The 16,969-nt window shown below is 51.8% G+C and overlaps 5 protein-coding genes across 5 annotated transcripts; 4 read left to right on the forward strand and 1 right to left on the reverse strand.

Moving 5' to 3' along the window:
- Positions 1 to 6,923: 6,923 nt before the first annotated feature.
- Positions 6,924 to 7,330, forward strand: BO86DRAFT_377027 (uncharacterized protein; the record flags this gene model as incomplete). Its single annotated transcript, XM_025670569.1, has 2 exons — positions 6,924 to 7,077; positions 7,152 to 7,330. The coding sequence occupies 2 exons, from the start codon at positions 6,924 to 6,926 to the stop codon at positions 7,328 to 7,330; spliced, it is 333 nt and encodes a 110-aa protein (XP_025530133.1).
- A 2,117-nt stretch (positions 7,331 to 9,447) lies between these two features.
- Positions 9,448 to 10,160, forward strand: BO86DRAFT_397106 (uncharacterized protein; the record flags this gene model as incomplete). Its single annotated transcript, XM_025673467.1, has 5 exons — positions 9,448 to 9,597; positions 9,693 to 9,749; positions 9,827 to 9,842; positions 9,911 to 10,021; positions 10,093 to 10,160. 5 exons carry the CDS (start codon positions 9,448 to 9,450, stop codon positions 10,158 to 10,160), a joined length of 402 nt encoding a protein of 133 aa, XP_025530134.1.
- Positions 10,161 to 10,554: 394 nt separating this feature from the next.
- Positions 10,555 to 12,084, reverse strand: xanG (cytochrome P450 monooxygenase xanG; the record flags this gene model as incomplete). The annotated part of the gene is made up of 1 exon (XM_025676312.1): positions 10,555 to 12,084. One exon carries the CDS (start codon positions 12,082 to 12,084, stop codon positions 10,555 to 10,557), a length of 1,530 nt encoding a protein of 509 aa, XP_025530135.1.
- Positions 12,085 to 13,575: 1,491 nt separating this feature from the next.
- BO86DRAFT_377030 (uncharacterized protein) lies at positions 13,576 to 14,524 on the forward strand (the record flags this gene model as incomplete). Its single annotated transcript, XM_025670570.1, has 3 exons — positions 13,576 to 14,152; positions 14,245 to 14,483; positions 14,519 to 14,524. The coding sequence occupies 3 exons, from the start codon at positions 13,576 to 13,578 to the stop codon at positions 14,522 to 14,524; spliced, it is 822 nt and encodes a 273-aa protein (XP_025530136.1).
- A 1,041-nt stretch (positions 14,525 to 15,565) lies between these two features.
- BO86DRAFT_306954 (uncharacterized protein) lies at positions 15,566 to 16,451 on the forward strand (the record flags this gene model as incomplete). The annotated part of the gene is made up of 2 exons (XM_025667717.1): positions 15,566 to 16,035; positions 16,130 to 16,451. The coding sequence occupies 2 exons, from the start codon at positions 15,566 to 15,568 to the stop codon at positions 16,449 to 16,451; spliced, it is 792 nt and encodes a 263-aa protein (XP_025530137.1).
- Between the last annotated feature and the right edge of the window lie 518 nt (positions 16,452 to 16,969).

Here is a 16,969-nt window from a genome sequence, read left to right on the forward strand (position 1 = left end):
TGGAGGGGTATTTAGGCAAGTGGTGTTTGGTTTACAACAAAAGGAAGTTTGGATGGTGGTGGTGCTCTGCTGGAGAAGATGCATTGGGTCTCGCCCGCTGAATTTTCCCCCAATGTGGAGAATGCGACCCATCGGCTGACTCAGCTGCCCGGAGACTAGCCACTCTGGGGATAGTCTACCCGCTCCCAGGGCTCCCCCCATCCGGGATCCTTTGTTCTTGACTAAACTTAGTGTTCGCCGGTTGTTTCTCGAACAGCGGGAGAAACAGTAGAAGTTATTCTTAGTATAGCGTTCCGTACCATTAGGCTACTAACTTAAGTCACAAACTACCTATATAATATGTAATATGTAATATCGAACAGGTTGAAAAAGTGACAAAGGAACTGGCTTAAAGTTCTACAGAGAATTACCTATACTCTCGTCAATGGGGTATGTACTGTACTTGTCTTCCATTTCGTCTACCCGGCTTTCCCGAAAATATATCTCCTCCGGAGCTCAGCGCCAACCAAGTACCAAGTACCCTTCTCCAACTCCTCACAATCTACATCAAGGCTGACTACGAAGAAGGCTACGGTGTGCCAACTCAGGTGGAAGAAGAACATGTGACATTGACATATCACAGTTTAACCCCCGCAGTACACAAAGGCTCAACCCTCGCCCGAGTTGTCCATACAAGTCCATCTTCGGGACCAGGGGTTCAGAACAAAGGAAAGACCAAGGAGACCTACAAATATCCACACCCCACTGGGGCTGGTCCACATGTCCTCCCAACCAGGTATCTAGTGATACCAAGAAAATAACAAAGGAAAACACAAAGGCTCAACCCGCGCCGGAGTTGTCTATACAAGTCCTTGTTGGACCAAGATAGTCAGAAGCAACAAAGGGAATGACCAAGGAGACCTACATGAACCCACACCCCCCTGTTGGGTTGGCCTAACATGTCCTCCACAGCCGAACAAAGGAAAGACATAGGAAACACGTCCCCCCAAAGTCCTCCGACACACGTACCAGCAACTGAAATTGACTTGACTCCAACGCTCCGAACCACGTTGGCAGTTGCTGGCACGAGACACCCCTCGAACCGCCGACGATCCCAAACCTCCACTCGATTGCCCCTGTCGTATCGCAGAATGTTGTCGCAAACTGAACCGCCGTCGAACCGCCGATAACCGTTGCCGAGATCGTCGTTTGCTGCTGTCATTCATCGAAATGCTGTCGCAAACCGAACACCCCTCGAACCGCCGATGACCGTTGCCCGAAGAACACGTGGTTGTCCGTCTCATGCTGCTGCCCAACAGACACGAAACCGCAACAGCCCCAAACGCATTCCCAGGTCGTCCACCTCTGTCGTCCTTCGGTGATGCCAGCCGCTCGACACTCCGACGAACCGTAAACAAATCGGGTCGAACTCGGGCGTTTATCTCTGTCGTCCTTTGGTGATGCCGGCCGCTAGACACTCGTTGGTAACCGCAAGCGAATCGAGATGGTGGCTCTTCGTCGTCTCTGTCGTTCTTCGGTGGTGCACGATGCCGTCCCGATGCCCGATCTGTGACCTGATCAGCAGTAAAGAGAACCCAGCTTGGTTCTGGTACAACCAAGCCAGGCAGACAAGAGGAGAGAACGAATGGACGACCCAAAGGTCAACAAAAAACAGGAAATACAAAGCCCCAAAACGAGTGACTAAAGAAAATCAAAAGAGTGGCACGAGAAGCCTTCAAAAACAACCCCTTCCTCACTTTCTACGGAACTGATCTCTCCACGGGAGGATCCACCGGCTGACAGTAAAGACTGTGGCGGTCTCATTGAATCTGACACTCTTCTTGGATTTGCCCTTACGAACCGCAGTCTGAGCTGCGTTTGATGCAAGGGTGGCCTCCAAGAGAGCCTCAGCCCGCTGAGCCCTGGCTTCGGCGGTATCCCGTCTCGCTCGAAGGTGAGTACGAGCATCACCTGGCCCAGAAGGAGAGGACGTGGCCCGAGGGCACACAGAAGAAGGAGTGGACGTGCGTGCTAGAGACACACGAGAACGAGTGGACGTGGCCCGAGGGCGCACAGGGGAAGAAGGCACCGATGAAGGAATGTTAAGGGTAGCCTCCAAGAGAGCTTGAGCTCGCTGAGCTCTGTCCTCGGTGGATGTGGCTCGAGGGCGCACAGAAGAAGGAGCGGACGTGTCTGCTGGAGACGCACGAGAACGGGTGGACGTGCCTGATGGAGGCACACGAGAAGGAATGGATGTGGCCCGCCGGCTCACGGCTGCCATTCTGTCCCGAGCGAGCTGAACACGTGCCGTGCAGGCATCTCGTCTCTCCCGAAGGCGAGTTCGAGCATCAGCTGGCTCAGAAGGAATGGACGTGGCCCGAGGGCGCACAGAAGAAGGAGCGGACGTACCCTGAGAGGGTACAGGAGAAGGCTTCTCAGAAACAACAGAACGAATGGAAGTCCTTACCGTGGACACAGCAGGCTGCAGTGGGGCGGACTGCATCTCGCGCAAAGAACGGACGCCTCGATAGGCAGGCAAAGGAGTGTGGTGTCGAAGTCCGATGGCGGATGGGCGAGGAGAGGGAGGAAGGGCGTGACAAGAAGGACGTACCAGATCCTTCTTGGAGGAAAGAGAGGGAGGATAGTAGGAGCGGAGGGAAGAAGAAAAGGAGGGGAACGAAGAAGGATACAGACGGGCCATCTGGTCGACTCTTCAAGAGAACGGGCAAAAGAAGGGAGGGAAGGTCGGCAAAAAGAAATGAGCGAAAACGAGGGGATCAAGAGCAGTAAACAGCAGGGGATCAAACGAAAGGTAAGACGTGTTAGCAGGTACTAGCAAGAAATCACCTTTCGGTAAAGAGGAGAAAAAGAGAAGAAGGAGAGGAAGAATTGAGGGGCCGGAGAAGCGGTTTTGTTAATTCAGACAATCGTGTCGAGGAAAGAGCTGTGTAGATGTGTAGATGGTGTATAGGAGGAAGGAGGCCGGTGCCGACACCATTGTCAGCCACCGGATTCAGTCGACCATCTTGACTATGGGGCTTGGAAGCGCTGGTGAATCGAATCAATAGAGTAGCAACCATGAGATAAGGAGCTACATAGGTATGGATGAAGCGGTCCAAACAGATGGGCTATTAGCAAAGGTTCAAGATTGTATAACTCACAAAAATGTTACTATTGTGTCTCTAGAGTATACTGGGAGCTGTAGATGGAAGAACAGCCTCACTCTTGCCTTCCTTAGCAGTAGTTGCCATAGAACACAGAGATAGGATAGTCGTTGTCCTAAGGGCCTCGAAAGGAATAAGGTATACATGAATAGTAGATAGGTTGATGGTCAGGAACTAAAACGGGATATGGGATAATAATATTGACAAAGGAGATAAAAACGACATAGTCAAGATCGAATCCTAAGTTGTCTAGTTCAGGCTATCTAAACGATCTCCTAGTCAGACATACAGAAGGTTGAGGCGTTGCTACAAAAGAGCTGCAGGTACCTACAGCTTAGTTCCGATTGTATTCAAACAACCCGGTCAGAATCAAAAGCCAGGCATCTCTGTAGACCCACAAGCCCCACATTCTCTAAATCTGGGTGAAATTGTGGGTACTTTTCCGGAGGACAGTGAGAGTGTCCCATCTCAGATTTAACCTCGACGCTTGTCAATGTGTTCATACTAAGATCTGATTGCAATGCACCATAAGCATGAAGCAGAAAGTGATAAGACGATTGAGCATTGCTCATAGCGTTCCACAAGAGAGACTGCTTTGGAACGCGCTTGACAAGTCGCTTGTTAGAAACATTAGTAAATCCCGTTCCATACGACGGAAGACTATATTGTAGGTAGTGATTCAATTTCCATCGAGCCCTCCGTGGGACAAGATCTCTGATAGACTCTAACTTAATCGTGGCCCTGCAGGAACAGGAACCGATAATACTGCTTCAACCGCCTCACTCTCCGCTAGAAACGGCAGAACGCTCGCGACCTCGGGCGGGAATCTGGGATTTGGGCCACAAACAGCCCCCAAAAAGTGAACCGGGAAAGTGGTAGGTTTTGGCGGTGGCGGAAAACGGGGTAAAAGCGGCAACACTTCGATCAGTCCTTGGCTCTGCAGTTACACAGTCCCTCCAACAACAGTTGTATTCCAGAATCTGCATTGTCAGTCTTAGCTGATGTAGCCCTCGTGGCACATTGTAAAATCCTCTTCATGACCTCGCCACGCACCTACAAACAATGAAACAAGGTTATTGCCGTTGCCGTGCCGCTGGAGTCAGTGGCTCTACAAGCGCTTCAGAGCTCTCAAGCATGCTAGTGACACTGGAAGGCAATGTCTCCTCTGATGACTCTTCTTCTATCTGATGCTGTTAACCTCCCCGGGCTTTTTGTAGGATGATTACCAGCGACAGAATGTTTGTCCAAGCGCAGATCTCCGCAAGCGCCCTGTTGCGTGACCAAGCTTTATCTCCACCGAGCTAGTTGTCTAGTGCTTATTGCATCCAACCTCAACTCCAACGCCAACTTTGGTTCTTCCGGACTTCTTTCAAAATGAAAAGCAATTCATCCAATGTATTTTATACATCATAACTCATACAAAAACACGGTCAACGAAGACCCCAAACGCAACTGGACCGGCCGAAAGCCAAAAAGACCCCCCCCAACAAAAGGCCTCTCCTCAAAAAAAAGCGATATTGGTCAAGGCGGCTAAGTACTGGCTGCACTCTTATAGTGCTGAAGCTCATCTTTTAGGAGTTTGATAAACTTCGCCTGTTCTTTGATTACCTCGCTCTGGGTCTCGATGCAATTCTCCAGGGCGTCCAAATATTCCTTTTCCTTCTCAGCCTTCTTGTCAAGTCGGGCTTTAGTAATTGCATCCAAGTCTGGTAAGTTGTTGACTAGACTGATTGTTAGCTATCGTCTATTTTGATTAGACTCCTTGTTAGAGCTATACCGGGGAGATTGAGCATCTTCCTCGCTCTATATAAATCCTCGACATCGAGGTTCTTCAATTCCATATTTGGGATAGAGTTTCTATATAAGTCTCACTGATTAGATGTACATCTACATAAATATAGTTCAGGGAGAGAAATATAGCATACTTTCTATCGGTTCTAGCGCGGAACCAATGAATCGTGGCGAAGTCACCAAAACCGCCGGCGAAGCGTACAGCGAACCATCGATATCGAGTGGAGGCTTTTGTTTGTGATGCCGACGGTTCGTTAACGGCAACATGGACAAAGGAATACCGCGGCGGACGAGATGGAACGAGTTGTCAAACTCGATAGGAGAATTCTTTCTGAAAAGAGGTGTTTCAGCATCAGTATAGAATCCAGAGAGGATGGGAAAGAGAACAAACCAATCACAACAACATTCTTGATCAACAACAAGCCTCTGTAGTGTAGAATGGCGATGTGTATGAACGAAGTAGAGTCAAGCGAGGAGAACCGGGTAGGGCGGCTGGGGGAGGAAGGTGAAGTGTCAGGCTGGGTGAATATACGGCAATCGCCCGGATGAGAATGGAGGGAAGGAAGGGACAAGTCTGGTGAATCAGGGCTCGGGAATGGATGAGTGAATGGGGTGTCTACAGAGGCTGTCCGATTCCCTTATTGTGCGGGACCTACAGGTGAAGGTCAGGATGACTAGCAGTTGGGGAATGTTGATGGCTGCTCAGCGTGCTCGCAACTGTATGCCTTGTGGCACCCGTTTCAGGGCTAAGCTGGATGCGGCCCGCAACAAGGGAATCCATCAGAAAGCCCTATCTGTCGGGTATAGTTTGTCAGCATCTAGATTCAGCGACTTGTTATAGCCAAGCTGATTGGGACAACCGATTAAGCATATGCTCTGAGAGATAAAGAGCAGAAGGAACAGCATGACAGTTTGCACTCGTTGACTGCATTGTGGTTCGGCCGAATTGACCCAAGGAGATCAACACGGTATAGTTTGAGCATGGCTGCGCGGTCATTGGGGTTACAGTGACCCAGATGTCAACACTATAATTTCAAAGAACATGTCAAGGACAACCGTGGGCAGTATTGCTTGGTGGATACTTCCACATAAGCTTATATTTGGGTCCGAAAATTTAATCGAGACCTTGGTACTCGTCATGAGATAAGCTTATGGCTCCCGTGTGACCTTGTGGGACTGCGTCTAGGCCCTCGTATAGTGTCTCCTTTAACCCTAGGTCTCCACGAACCATACTGTAAGTGAATATCGCTATTCTTGGTGCACAGCGCAAGTCTCTTTACGTGGGACATTTCATTTCCACATGGATATATGGGCATCGAGCTGACCATATTGATCATCGGTGGAATTCCCATCATCTCGTGGTGGCATACGCCGCGCTCGGAACGCGTCCTTACACCTGCCGCGACCGTATAGCCAAGCCCTACCCGCCGGTTCCTCCCAAGCTTACCCGCGACCGCAGAGTGGTAGCTATACGAACTCGTTTGACACCACGGAACGCGGTAGTTACCAGCGATGGGAATCCTACTCTCCTCGTATTCAATCATTGGGACAACAGATGAAGCTCTGAGGAGGTTTTTGCAGCGGCTGATCTACAAGGCTGAGTCGTAGATGGTCCACGGCATTATCCAACCTAATCTGTTGGTGCCACAAGCACAACCCTACTTTTTTGTGGACTAGTACGAGGCCAAGCATGAAGAATGGTTCCTCCGATGGTCCAGAGGGTCCATTGTTGGTATTCGAGGATTGACCGATCTTACACGATTGAAGTGGATTCCGTCAATACGAAGGAGGGAAGGTCTTCACACGGCTCCGCGAACTGTCCAGAACGCGAAGAGACTGTTGACCCAGTTTGGATATCTGTCTAGATGATAGTCCCTGAGCCCTATAAAAAGGTCCATCCTGTCGAGGGTTTCGCTCTCCAATACTTCCCAGCTGAAGACCATTCTCACAATCCCCAAGCACAATTCTATCATAACCAAGGCCCTCATCATGCATCTCACCACTTGCCTCACCGCATTGGCCCTTGCCAGCACGGCCCTCGCGGACCCCGCTGTCCAGATCACCGATCTGGGATGCAATCTCAAGGATGGCAATGGCAATTTCCAGTTCGCCGACAAAGCTCATGCGATTATTACCAGCTCAGGTACGATACGCACCCTGACGTCCTCTCTTTGAGTATTGCGTAGTCCACAGTCGAGGAAGATCTGACGAGAACAGGCAACAGGAATCTGATTTGCAAGGCTCAAGTGGCTGCCCCAGCGAGTGGGAAGGCCGTGATCTACAGCGGCAAGAACGGGGACGGGTCCTGTAACGCAGCCGGCGGTTTTACGAACGACTGGCAGGAGACGGTCAGTGCCAGTGGGCAGGCTACGCTTACCTGTCATTTCAAAGAATGATAGTGTTATAGTGTATATACGCCTGTGCGGTCTCCTTTGGTATGGGGATGATGGTAATCGCGCCGTTGCTCGATGCTACGAGACGGGTTTGCCTGCTGCATTTGTTGAATTCTTGGCTTCAATTGAGTAACATGCTTAGTGCACCAGTTCTTTCAGTTCTGTAATTAACTTTCTAAGAATGATGGGAGCTTCGTATACCATTTGATTACAGCCATCGCGCAGGACTGCTAGAGAAGCTGAGTGGCTGCGATTCCTACAAGTAATTAGTCTGCGTAACAGAGTGGGTCATCACGGGCTTGGTGGCTGCCGAGCAGGAAACCGGCTTCGGACGCGCGCAGCAGAATTGAGTTGTGTATCCCGGCCTTATTGCGATATCCCGGTGTTGCTCTGTTTGTGATAGCTTTGTACTTAATGGACTCTGATCTACTAGTATTCTTATAACAGAGCTGGGTTTGGATGGACACCTATTCTCGGAAATTCTTTTGATAGCTGTAGCCGAAAATTCCTCGGGTAGCCTCCTGTAGCCAAGATACATTACATATCCGCCACGTCCTTGGTGGATGTGAAATAACTATAAGAGGAACAATAATCTCGATTTGTTTGGCGCGTTCCCTTCAAGATCTCCACATTATCTTACCTTTCACTTCCAACTTGAAACTATCTTCCACGGCAAATCACATGCCGTTATACTTGTCTATGCACACGAGGCGGTTTTGCTTTGTGTATATACAGACAGAGATGCGAGTCATGGCATCAGTTGTCATCCACCGTCCTTATATCGTCAGCATACTCCACCCTGCCAACATCGCGCATCGAATCCTTTTAGGGTCTTCTGCTAGTGATGTGTGCGGATCTTCTTCCCCGTAACGGGAATGGCTTGGGCTACCCGGTATATCCGAATCGGACACTCGATTTACCCAGAATATAGCTCATAGAGCGGTTAGTGTGGGATTGATGAAGAAGAAAAAGAGCAGCTGCATGCTGTACTCGGCGTTGCCATGGAGAAATCGATCATCGAACACCCTAAGGGCTCCGACAATGTCGAAGACCGTGAGGACCCCTATCCTGTTACTGAGAATACTGGCCCCGCCGGCGCTGGCAACTGGCGCCGCAAATGTCGTTGATACTGCCTAAGAGATTGTCTCAACAACGGGACCTGGTTTGGGCTTGGCTTTAGGCTGTGCTTCCCCAGCTTCGTATGCATTATTGTTTATGCCCCACGCTGCATAAATTATCATTGAAATCTGGGTTATTGACAACTTAGAGATCGACAACCACGGCGATGTTGATAGTACCTTCGTACAGCAAACGCCAACCGAGCGTTGGAGGGCGATAGGGCTGCAAGCCTGCTTAGGTAGCCCCACCACGTGGAGATAGACCTGATTGGCCCTGATACTTCTTCCGCCGCGGGGCATTCACTTACCCGCGATAAGCGGAACGCGGGACAGCTCTGTGAACTCCGCAAGGATGGATCTACTGCATGACAAGGATAGGTCGCGTTCACATTGCTATCCGATGCCATGTAGCACCCAGGCGGAGGCTTGCAGGCCGGGATCCCGTCCATTGGCGGTGTTTCGGTCTCAGCATGAAGAGGGTAGAGATCATGCAGCGGCGCGGCGCGTCTCGACGGAAAGGGAAATCAACACACCCCTCAAGCTGAATGACGCGCAGATCGGGCTATGATGTGGAAGACTCCTGGCTTCTCTGAGACAGAGCCTCGAGGCTTGTTTTCTGGTGCCTGATTGCCGTATACGTATTGAGGATTTAGCATTTACTCTGGTTCTGTTAAACCATCGACTAAAAAAGAAGGACGGCAGAGCGACCGCTGGCCCGTGTCAAGGGACATACACGCCAAAGGCTGGGTTGAGCTTCAGGATAAGCTGCAGTGTAACGTGCCACGTCACGGGCGATGATTTCATGATACAGGTGGGAGGAGGGGGAAGGAGGGGTACCGTCTATATGGAGAGCAACCACCTAACCATAAATACGACCCAATGTTATGCTGTTGTGGTTCGAAACTTGATTCCATCGCCCAGTGGCCCAATTTGACACGGAAATCTCAACTTACCTGTTCCATTCCCCCGCACAGAAACGTGCTCGACAAAAGACCAAGAATCATGGACCCCGACTTCATCCAGAACTACAAGGAGGCACTGGAGGAGATCAAGAAGCTAGATGCCGAGCGTACCAATTCCGAGAAAGAGAAGAAGGCTGAGCAGTACCTACGGCCGTTGTACGAGGAAGTTCTGAAGAAGAAGAACCCCGATGTCAGACGTCTCGCTATGCTTTTCACCGTTGACCTCCCTCGCTTCCTCTCTGTTCGGGGGAGTCACTTTCACACGGTGCTGACATGTCCTCCCAGAATATCGTTTACTCTTTGGATAGCATCCAGGAATGGATCCGATATTTCTACATAGCTGTAAGCTTGCTCTCCAAGCCTGCCTCCTTCTCGCAGTCCATGGTTGCTGATCAGATAAACCCCCTCGACACACGCAGGACAAGGACGCGAACGGTAAGCCGGCCTGCCCATCCGCCCAATCCCTGGCCACGGATCGACTCGGGCCGCTGACAGTCCTGCAGGATACGTGTCCGGACAGGAGCTGGTCGACGCCTCCGGCGAGAAGAAAGAGGACATTGCCGACTTCTTCAAGTTCTCGGATAAGAATTCGGACGCCCGGATTTCCTTCTCGGGTGAGACATTATCACACATGCACCCGAACGAAGACCCCCAGCAACTGCTAACTCTTGATTCCAATGCGCAGAGTGGGTCATCATGGGGTTCATCTGTGCCGAACAGGAGACTGAGTACGGTCGCGCCAAGAAGAACTGAGGGTTCTATCCTGGATAGGAATGGGCTGGGCCTTGATTACTGTGTCGCAACGACCTCGTGTCGACTGAGTCGGATAATAACTTGGCAACCCAAGCATGCGGATCACATTGCGAGTTGCGAGGGTCAAAGGGCAATTTCTAGAGACCGATGTCACATTCTGAGGGCGGGCTTGATACTCAATGCCTACGAGCAAGTGCGGCCAAAAGAATGGGAAGAAGTGGAGCCCGACCAGGCTTGTACACTTCTCTGTAGCTCTTTCTTTGCTTCATGCCTAAGGTTTCTCTTGCAAATAGTGAATGAATGGGACTACATATCGCAGGTGTCATGCACCTGATGATTTGTCCCCTCTCTTTTTGAAGAATAGCCTGCAGTTGCGTGGGCCCATCAGTACACCCTATACAATGCTTAGTAACCATCGTTCCGGACCGAAGCCGGGGCGCAACCCTACCTTGACCAATTCGAACTTATACTCGGGATCCCGCTGCCACTCAACCGCCACGAGCATCTCACAGAGGGCGATTTTCAGCACGGTGATGGCGAACTTACTGGCCAGACATCGGCGCGCGTGGGTTGTGAACGGCAGATACTTCCCCTTGACCTGCATCGAGCGAAACGTGTTGCGGATCGAGACCGGGTCGCTGCCCCAGCGATCGGGGTCGAATTCCCGCGCGGAGGGCCCCCACACACCAGGGTCGGTGTGCGTGCCGTACGCGTGCCAGCCGACCCAGGTCCCCGTCGGGAGGGGCCTGTTGCTCGCGGATCCCAGGCAGACCGGCTCGGTTGTGGATCGGTTGATCAGGTTGATGAGCGGCGGGTATAAGCGGAGAGCCTCGTAGACGGTGGCTGTGAGGAGCGGGAGCGCGTCGAGCTCGCTTTCGGCGTACCCGGCCTGCTGGTTGGCGGGCAGCAACGCGAGGACCTCCTGCCGCAGGCGATCCTGCAGTGTGGGGTTCTTCTCCAGTTCCCACATGGCGGAGTTGAGCACGATGTCGATGTTCTCCACCGCGGCGATGAAGAGCTGGTTCAGGTTGCCGCGGAAGTGGTCCTCAGATATATCCCCCCTCTCCAATGCGCGCCGCAGGCGATGGACCAATTTCTCGTTGTCGTAGTGTGAAGGCTGGTGGGGTGCTGCCGGGCTGGGGTCTTGGGAAGCGATCTCGGCCAGATTCCGGATGCGAGCTTCTAGGGTATCCACAATGCGGATACCGTAGTCGCCCGAGGGCATCAGCCACGGCCAACGCTCCAGACCCGGGAAGACACTGTACACCAACGCCTGCAGTTTCGTCGAGACACCACTCACGAACCGATGCATGGCCTCATGGACGCCTGGACGATGCTCTGCGATGCGGTCCGGACTCAAATCCAGGAAACTTTCGGCGAAAACCTCGATCGCCCAATCCAGCGTGAGATGCTGGATCTCGACCCCGGACCCTGGCTGGCATCCTTGCTGCAGCAGTAAGCTTTGGGCCAGCTGTTTTGAGCTTGATCGCAAAGGGTCGAGATCGAATCTGCGCTGGAGACTGGGCTTGATGATCTCCGTGAAGGAGTCATGAAGGGGGCCGTGGGAGTCGATGATGTTGACCCCGAAGATGCGGGCAAAGGCACTGTAGGGGATTTTCTGGATGTTCCCGCCCTTGATAAAGATCTCATCGTTGCGAAAGACCTGAGTCACCAGCTCGGGCCGGGCCACCAGCACAACCCATCGCCCGGCATGCCACAGATTCACGGCGCCGTGCTTCTCAATGATCGGCCGGATCCGTCGATCGTAAGATTCCGCTCGTGACAGCCCTGCGACAATGTCGTACAGCGTTTGCCATGGTGGAATTGCTGGGAAGTCGGGCGCCGGGAGGTTGTTGAGTGTTGTCAGGGTATATGAGATAACAGCGAGGCATACGGCAAGAATGAACACGGCTATGAAGAACATGATGGCGTCTGCAGCAGTGGCTGGAAGGTACAGAACGGCTGCTTGAGAAAGCAGCCACCAGGGCGCCTTCAGTAGAAATAGGTATCTTTCTGGAAGGCGAGCCCTTCACCGCTCATTCAGCTACGCAAGGTCAAGTTGGGATGACGACTACACATTCTCATGCCCGATGTAGAGGTTGTGTTCTACGAGTCATATCGGGTGATCTACACTGCATAAGAGTTCCGGTCCGTGACATACCATGACTCGGCATGACTCCTGGCCGTTAGTAGTATATGCTACCGGCCAGTAGCCACACTGATGCTATTAATGGCCATCGAGTGCTCGGAATGTGTCTTGAAATCTGTGGCATTGGCCTTCACAAGCGTTATTATCACGGCTCCATCGACCATCCTTGTCTAGGGTTAAGGGCAGGCTCTGAAAGAATGTAATGCAGGCATTGCTACAATATCCAGAATCGGGTTAGTTCACACAATCTGAATTGAGCAGTTTTTTTGTGGATAACAAATGATATACTTGCTTCATGTCAACAGTTACACGGCTTATTATCTTTTTGTTCCATGGTCTCACCACCGCCAATTAATCTAGCAGTACCTCTACCTCACAGTCAAGCAACAGAGCTTCTAGGATCGAATCTGATACGAAAATACTAGATTGTCGCTCAACTGGAGAGAATCCTGGAAAAATTGTGTGAGTTTATCAATCCATTGTGCCCGTCAACCATCAAGTACCCGAAAAGAGCCCGGATCCCGTCCCTGGTGCCTCTCCTCAATGCTCCACTCGACACATCCTTTTGCTCTGGGCTCTCTCAATGAGCCTCGTGGAGTTCAGCTACCGACTTTGCACAGCAGCTAGTGAGATCAAGAAAACAGGGCTACGTGCTAATCGGAAACTAGTGTATTCCCAAATCGGGGAGATCGGTCGCATGCCCTGGGCCCTGACGCGGGCGCGATCGGCTTGTATACAAGGGCGCCGATCTGCAGCTTCATTCATTCCTGTCTATGAACCCTAATCGAAGCTGGGGTAGGGATAATCCAGCGGGGTCAGCCGCCTTTACTGGACTGTGTGCACAACATACAAGAGACCAGGAAGCTCTGTCCTGCACACGACGGTTTAAGAAACAGGTGCTTTTCATTTGAGAAGAAATTCTCTGGAACTGATATCCAAGCCAAACCTTGGTGAATATGCGAATTGGCACGGCAAGCTAGGGTGAATTTAATGGTGTTCTCAGAAACCCTCTTCGTCTCTAGACCTTGTGCACTTTGTCAGAAGCATTCACTTCATGTACCAGCGGCTCCCTCTCACTAGGACAATTAAATTAGGGAAGTTATAATATTAGGTCCACCTTGGCTACGATCATTCACAAATCCACATCCTACCAACTCTTCCAGACATGGTTTTTCCATCATAATTGCCTAGAATCGCGACACAAGGAACTTGTCTGTATCATCAGACTACTGCTCGAAAACGACCAAACCTTTTGATTGATTACCCATGGCTCAACCGTTGTTGCCCCCAGGGCACCGCTACCGCATCTGGTCACCCGTGGCCGACCTCCTCAGTGATGAAGGGTACCGGACCCTCCGACCCGGCTCATCCAAGTTTACCCTTTTACCTGGACAAGTCCAGAACTGGCCCGACTTTGCCAAAGAGGTCAAAGCTCTTCTCGCGCCATACTGCGGCAACTCCGAGTCCTTCGTCCCCGTGGTGCCCCGAGAGGTCTTTGAAGTGGCGAACGAGTTAAGGGTGCAGGGCCGCCTCGTCCAAAACGCCCTGCACCCGGTGGGTGAGGTAGCCGACCTGCTCAAGCTTGGGGTCCGCTTTGGGGACTCCCAGTACGGAGTGAACAGGCTCCTCGTAGAAGCCAAGAAGCAGGTGAAGAGAGAAGTCAAAGCGGATATGAAGCGAAAGATAGGACAGCAGCAGCAGGCGGGGGACAAGCTTGTTCCCGACGTGGTGATCGCAGACACCACGACCCATGCTATCCGCGGCGTAGGCGAGGTCAAGACATTTTGGAGATTTGAGCCGCGGAAGAAACAGACCTGGGAAGAGTTCATAGCCGAAAAGCTCGGTGAGTATGGCGCACAAAGTGATGCGGCTTTTCTCCCGAATGCTTTCTCTCTCATGCTAACCGTTGTCTGTGCCGTTCCAAAACACAAAAAGGCCAGCTTGCCAGATACATGGATGACAACTACGCCCGGTTTGGATTCCTTACCATCTACCAAAGGACGTGGTTTGTCAAACGTGTCGGCGACAACGCGTTCGCCATGTCGCCCCCGATCAGCTCGAAAGCCGGCTCGTCAGCCACCGAAGTCTCCTTGCGAGAGTGCTTTTTGGCATTCGCTCTTAGGGCTGCGGATGCCACTGGAAGCAAGTATCACCGAAGATACGGCCTTGTCCTGGTAATTTCTGACCCTTGTAACTTACCCCATCGTAGCCTTGATTCTGATGCTGTGGACAGACGAGTCGCGGCCGCGGTAAGCGGGCCTTACCCGGAACGGGCCGTAAGGCGAACCAACCGGGATTCTGAGAGGCTCCAGAGAGTCGATTCCCCACCTTTCTGAAGAGACTTCCGTTATGGCAAGCACTGCAGGATACGGTGGTGTAAAATAGAGCCAAACAAATGGGAGCAAACACGGTTCTTCGCATCGTGTGGCCGTATCTATCCCGAGAGTGGGGCAAAGAATTGTCACGTGCATAATGTCTTCCATAAGCATCTAAGATTCGACCATCGGTAGAGCGGGCCCTGGGGCGGGAGACGGATCTGGACTTCCGGCAATTGTACTGCACTGTACTAGGCACTGTACTAGGCGTAGGTGGGTAAGGATGGTGTGGTACACAATTGGCCAATCATGCTTGATAGCTTCCAGTGCTTCCAGTGTTGATAGCATCAATCGCCTCAATGGCCTCGAGGTGCTCCTTGCTGAAAAAGCATTTCAATGCGGCAGGGAGGAGGAATATACAACTGGGCAAACCACAGGTGTTGCAATACCCGCGGGTGACTCCCCTGGCCAACTCGTTGCAAAGCCCCCTTGATTAGCCCCGGTAGAGATTTTCTTACATAAGCCCAAGGCGGTTCCTAGAGGATTTCCACGGTTGGGTGATTGATACGACAGTCTCCAGTGAATAGGTTCCGATGTTGGTCATTATGATGATTTGGTGACTCACGCTGAGCTTGACCCAACCACGGACAATTTCCTTACCTGAAGACAATCAATTCACCAGCAGTCCAGCAGATACAGAGATACAGAGACTCCCCAGGCAAAGCTACTGCCTCTTCAAATATTCGCCTTACTTGTCTGCTTCATATATTACAGCCCCCAAATCGACCTCACTCCCAACTGACCCTGTCCTTATTTCATCCCAACAGCTCGACACCTTGTTACCCCTTTTTGCCCAGGCCAAGCAGACCATTACCTCTGGTTGTCTATCTCCATTTCGACCACACAACGACACACGCGGCGAACATCTCACTCCTCCCAGCATGTGGAGCTTTGACCTTGAGGGACGCGTTATCACGCTGGGCGAGCGAAAGCTCCGGATCGAAGACCAGTTGACCGAGGTCCTAGACCAGGAGCTGGGTGAGCGCACCCTTCTCCTCAAGGCCAGAAACCTGGAAAGCAAGGCGGTTTCTTTGGTTCGGATGCGCTATCAGCTAAACCCGCGGGGCTTCGAGATGGACACCGAAGACGCGAGGAGGGAGGTCCGGCAGATCGCGGAGCACGAGTTTCTTCACGAGTGTGACGCTGTCAAGCTGCTGGGTGAAGCCGGGCTGGGACCAAAATATTTCGACCACTTCATGTGCTCCCAGCCGAACTGGATGCCCTTCCCCAGTGGATATGGCCACTTCCTGGTGATGACGGTGCCCCCGGGTGAGAGCCTCGAGGAGATCAGCGACGAGCTCACCGATCGCCAGCTGGACGGCATCCGGACGCAGCTGGCGCGCATTCTAGAGTGAGTTCGAGCGGCCCCTTCCCACGACGAAAATGAATCGTATCTTGGCTCCAGAAGATTTGGCTGACAAATTCCCGGTTTGGTTTGCGTACAGGCTACTACGCGAGAACGGCCACAAGCTGGTCGATCAACATCCGAGTTATCTGAACTACGAGGTCGGCACCAACAAGCTCTACCTGGTCGATCTCACCCACCTTCGCGGAACCGACCCGACCAGCAAAACCTCGTTCCCGATCGACGAGGAGAGCCCGTACGTGGAAGCGTTCAATCTCTGGCGTGCACCGTATCGGAAGCCTCAACAGGGCCCGAAGGAAGCGAGCAAGGCGCCGCCGCGATCGGGAGAAAAGTCGACCGGAAAGACACCATCGTCCGATCAGCCCACCAAGAAGGAGAATCGCCCCCCATGGAGACATTGAAATTTCAGACGGAATTGGCGAGCACTAGATGGGACGCCGCTTAGACCTTTGAGGTTTCATCTTTGTTGCTAGCTCACTTACCATACTTTCGCACCGCAAATCCAAATGCTGATTGAATGTTATCCGAGTCCTATTGACCTAAGGAGCCGAAGCTCAGCGTGTCTAGTCTGGCTAGCTGTACAAGTGGTTTTTTTTTTTTTTTTTTTTTTTTTTTTGGTTCCTCAGAACCTACCAGGTAATCAGAAACCTTGAAACGCCCTGGATGGGGTAGGACCTAGGATATAGATATATCTACCCTGCGCACACACAACTTTGAACTGCTCTAGTAGCCTTCTTGGGTTATCTCCTCATGTTATCTGATTTTTACTTCTTTTCTAAATTGCTGAAATTCTGGGACATTTGACAGCAATCCTGCGGCCTCGTCCAGGCTGCCGCTCACCGCCCACTTTGACCTAATCGCATATGCATTTCTCAACTGTTTAGACATAGCTTAAAATCACCATCCATCCCCTCCCGCC

The sequence above is a fragment of the Aspergillus japonicus genome (assembly GCF_003184785.1).
Source record: "Aspergillus japonicus CBS 114.51 unplaced genomic scaffold BO86scaffold_9, whole genome shotgun sequence".
In the NCBI taxonomy this organism is placed as follows: domain Eukaryota; kingdom Fungi; phylum Ascomycota; class Eurotiomycetes; order Eurotiales; family Aspergillaceae; genus Aspergillus; species Aspergillus japonicus.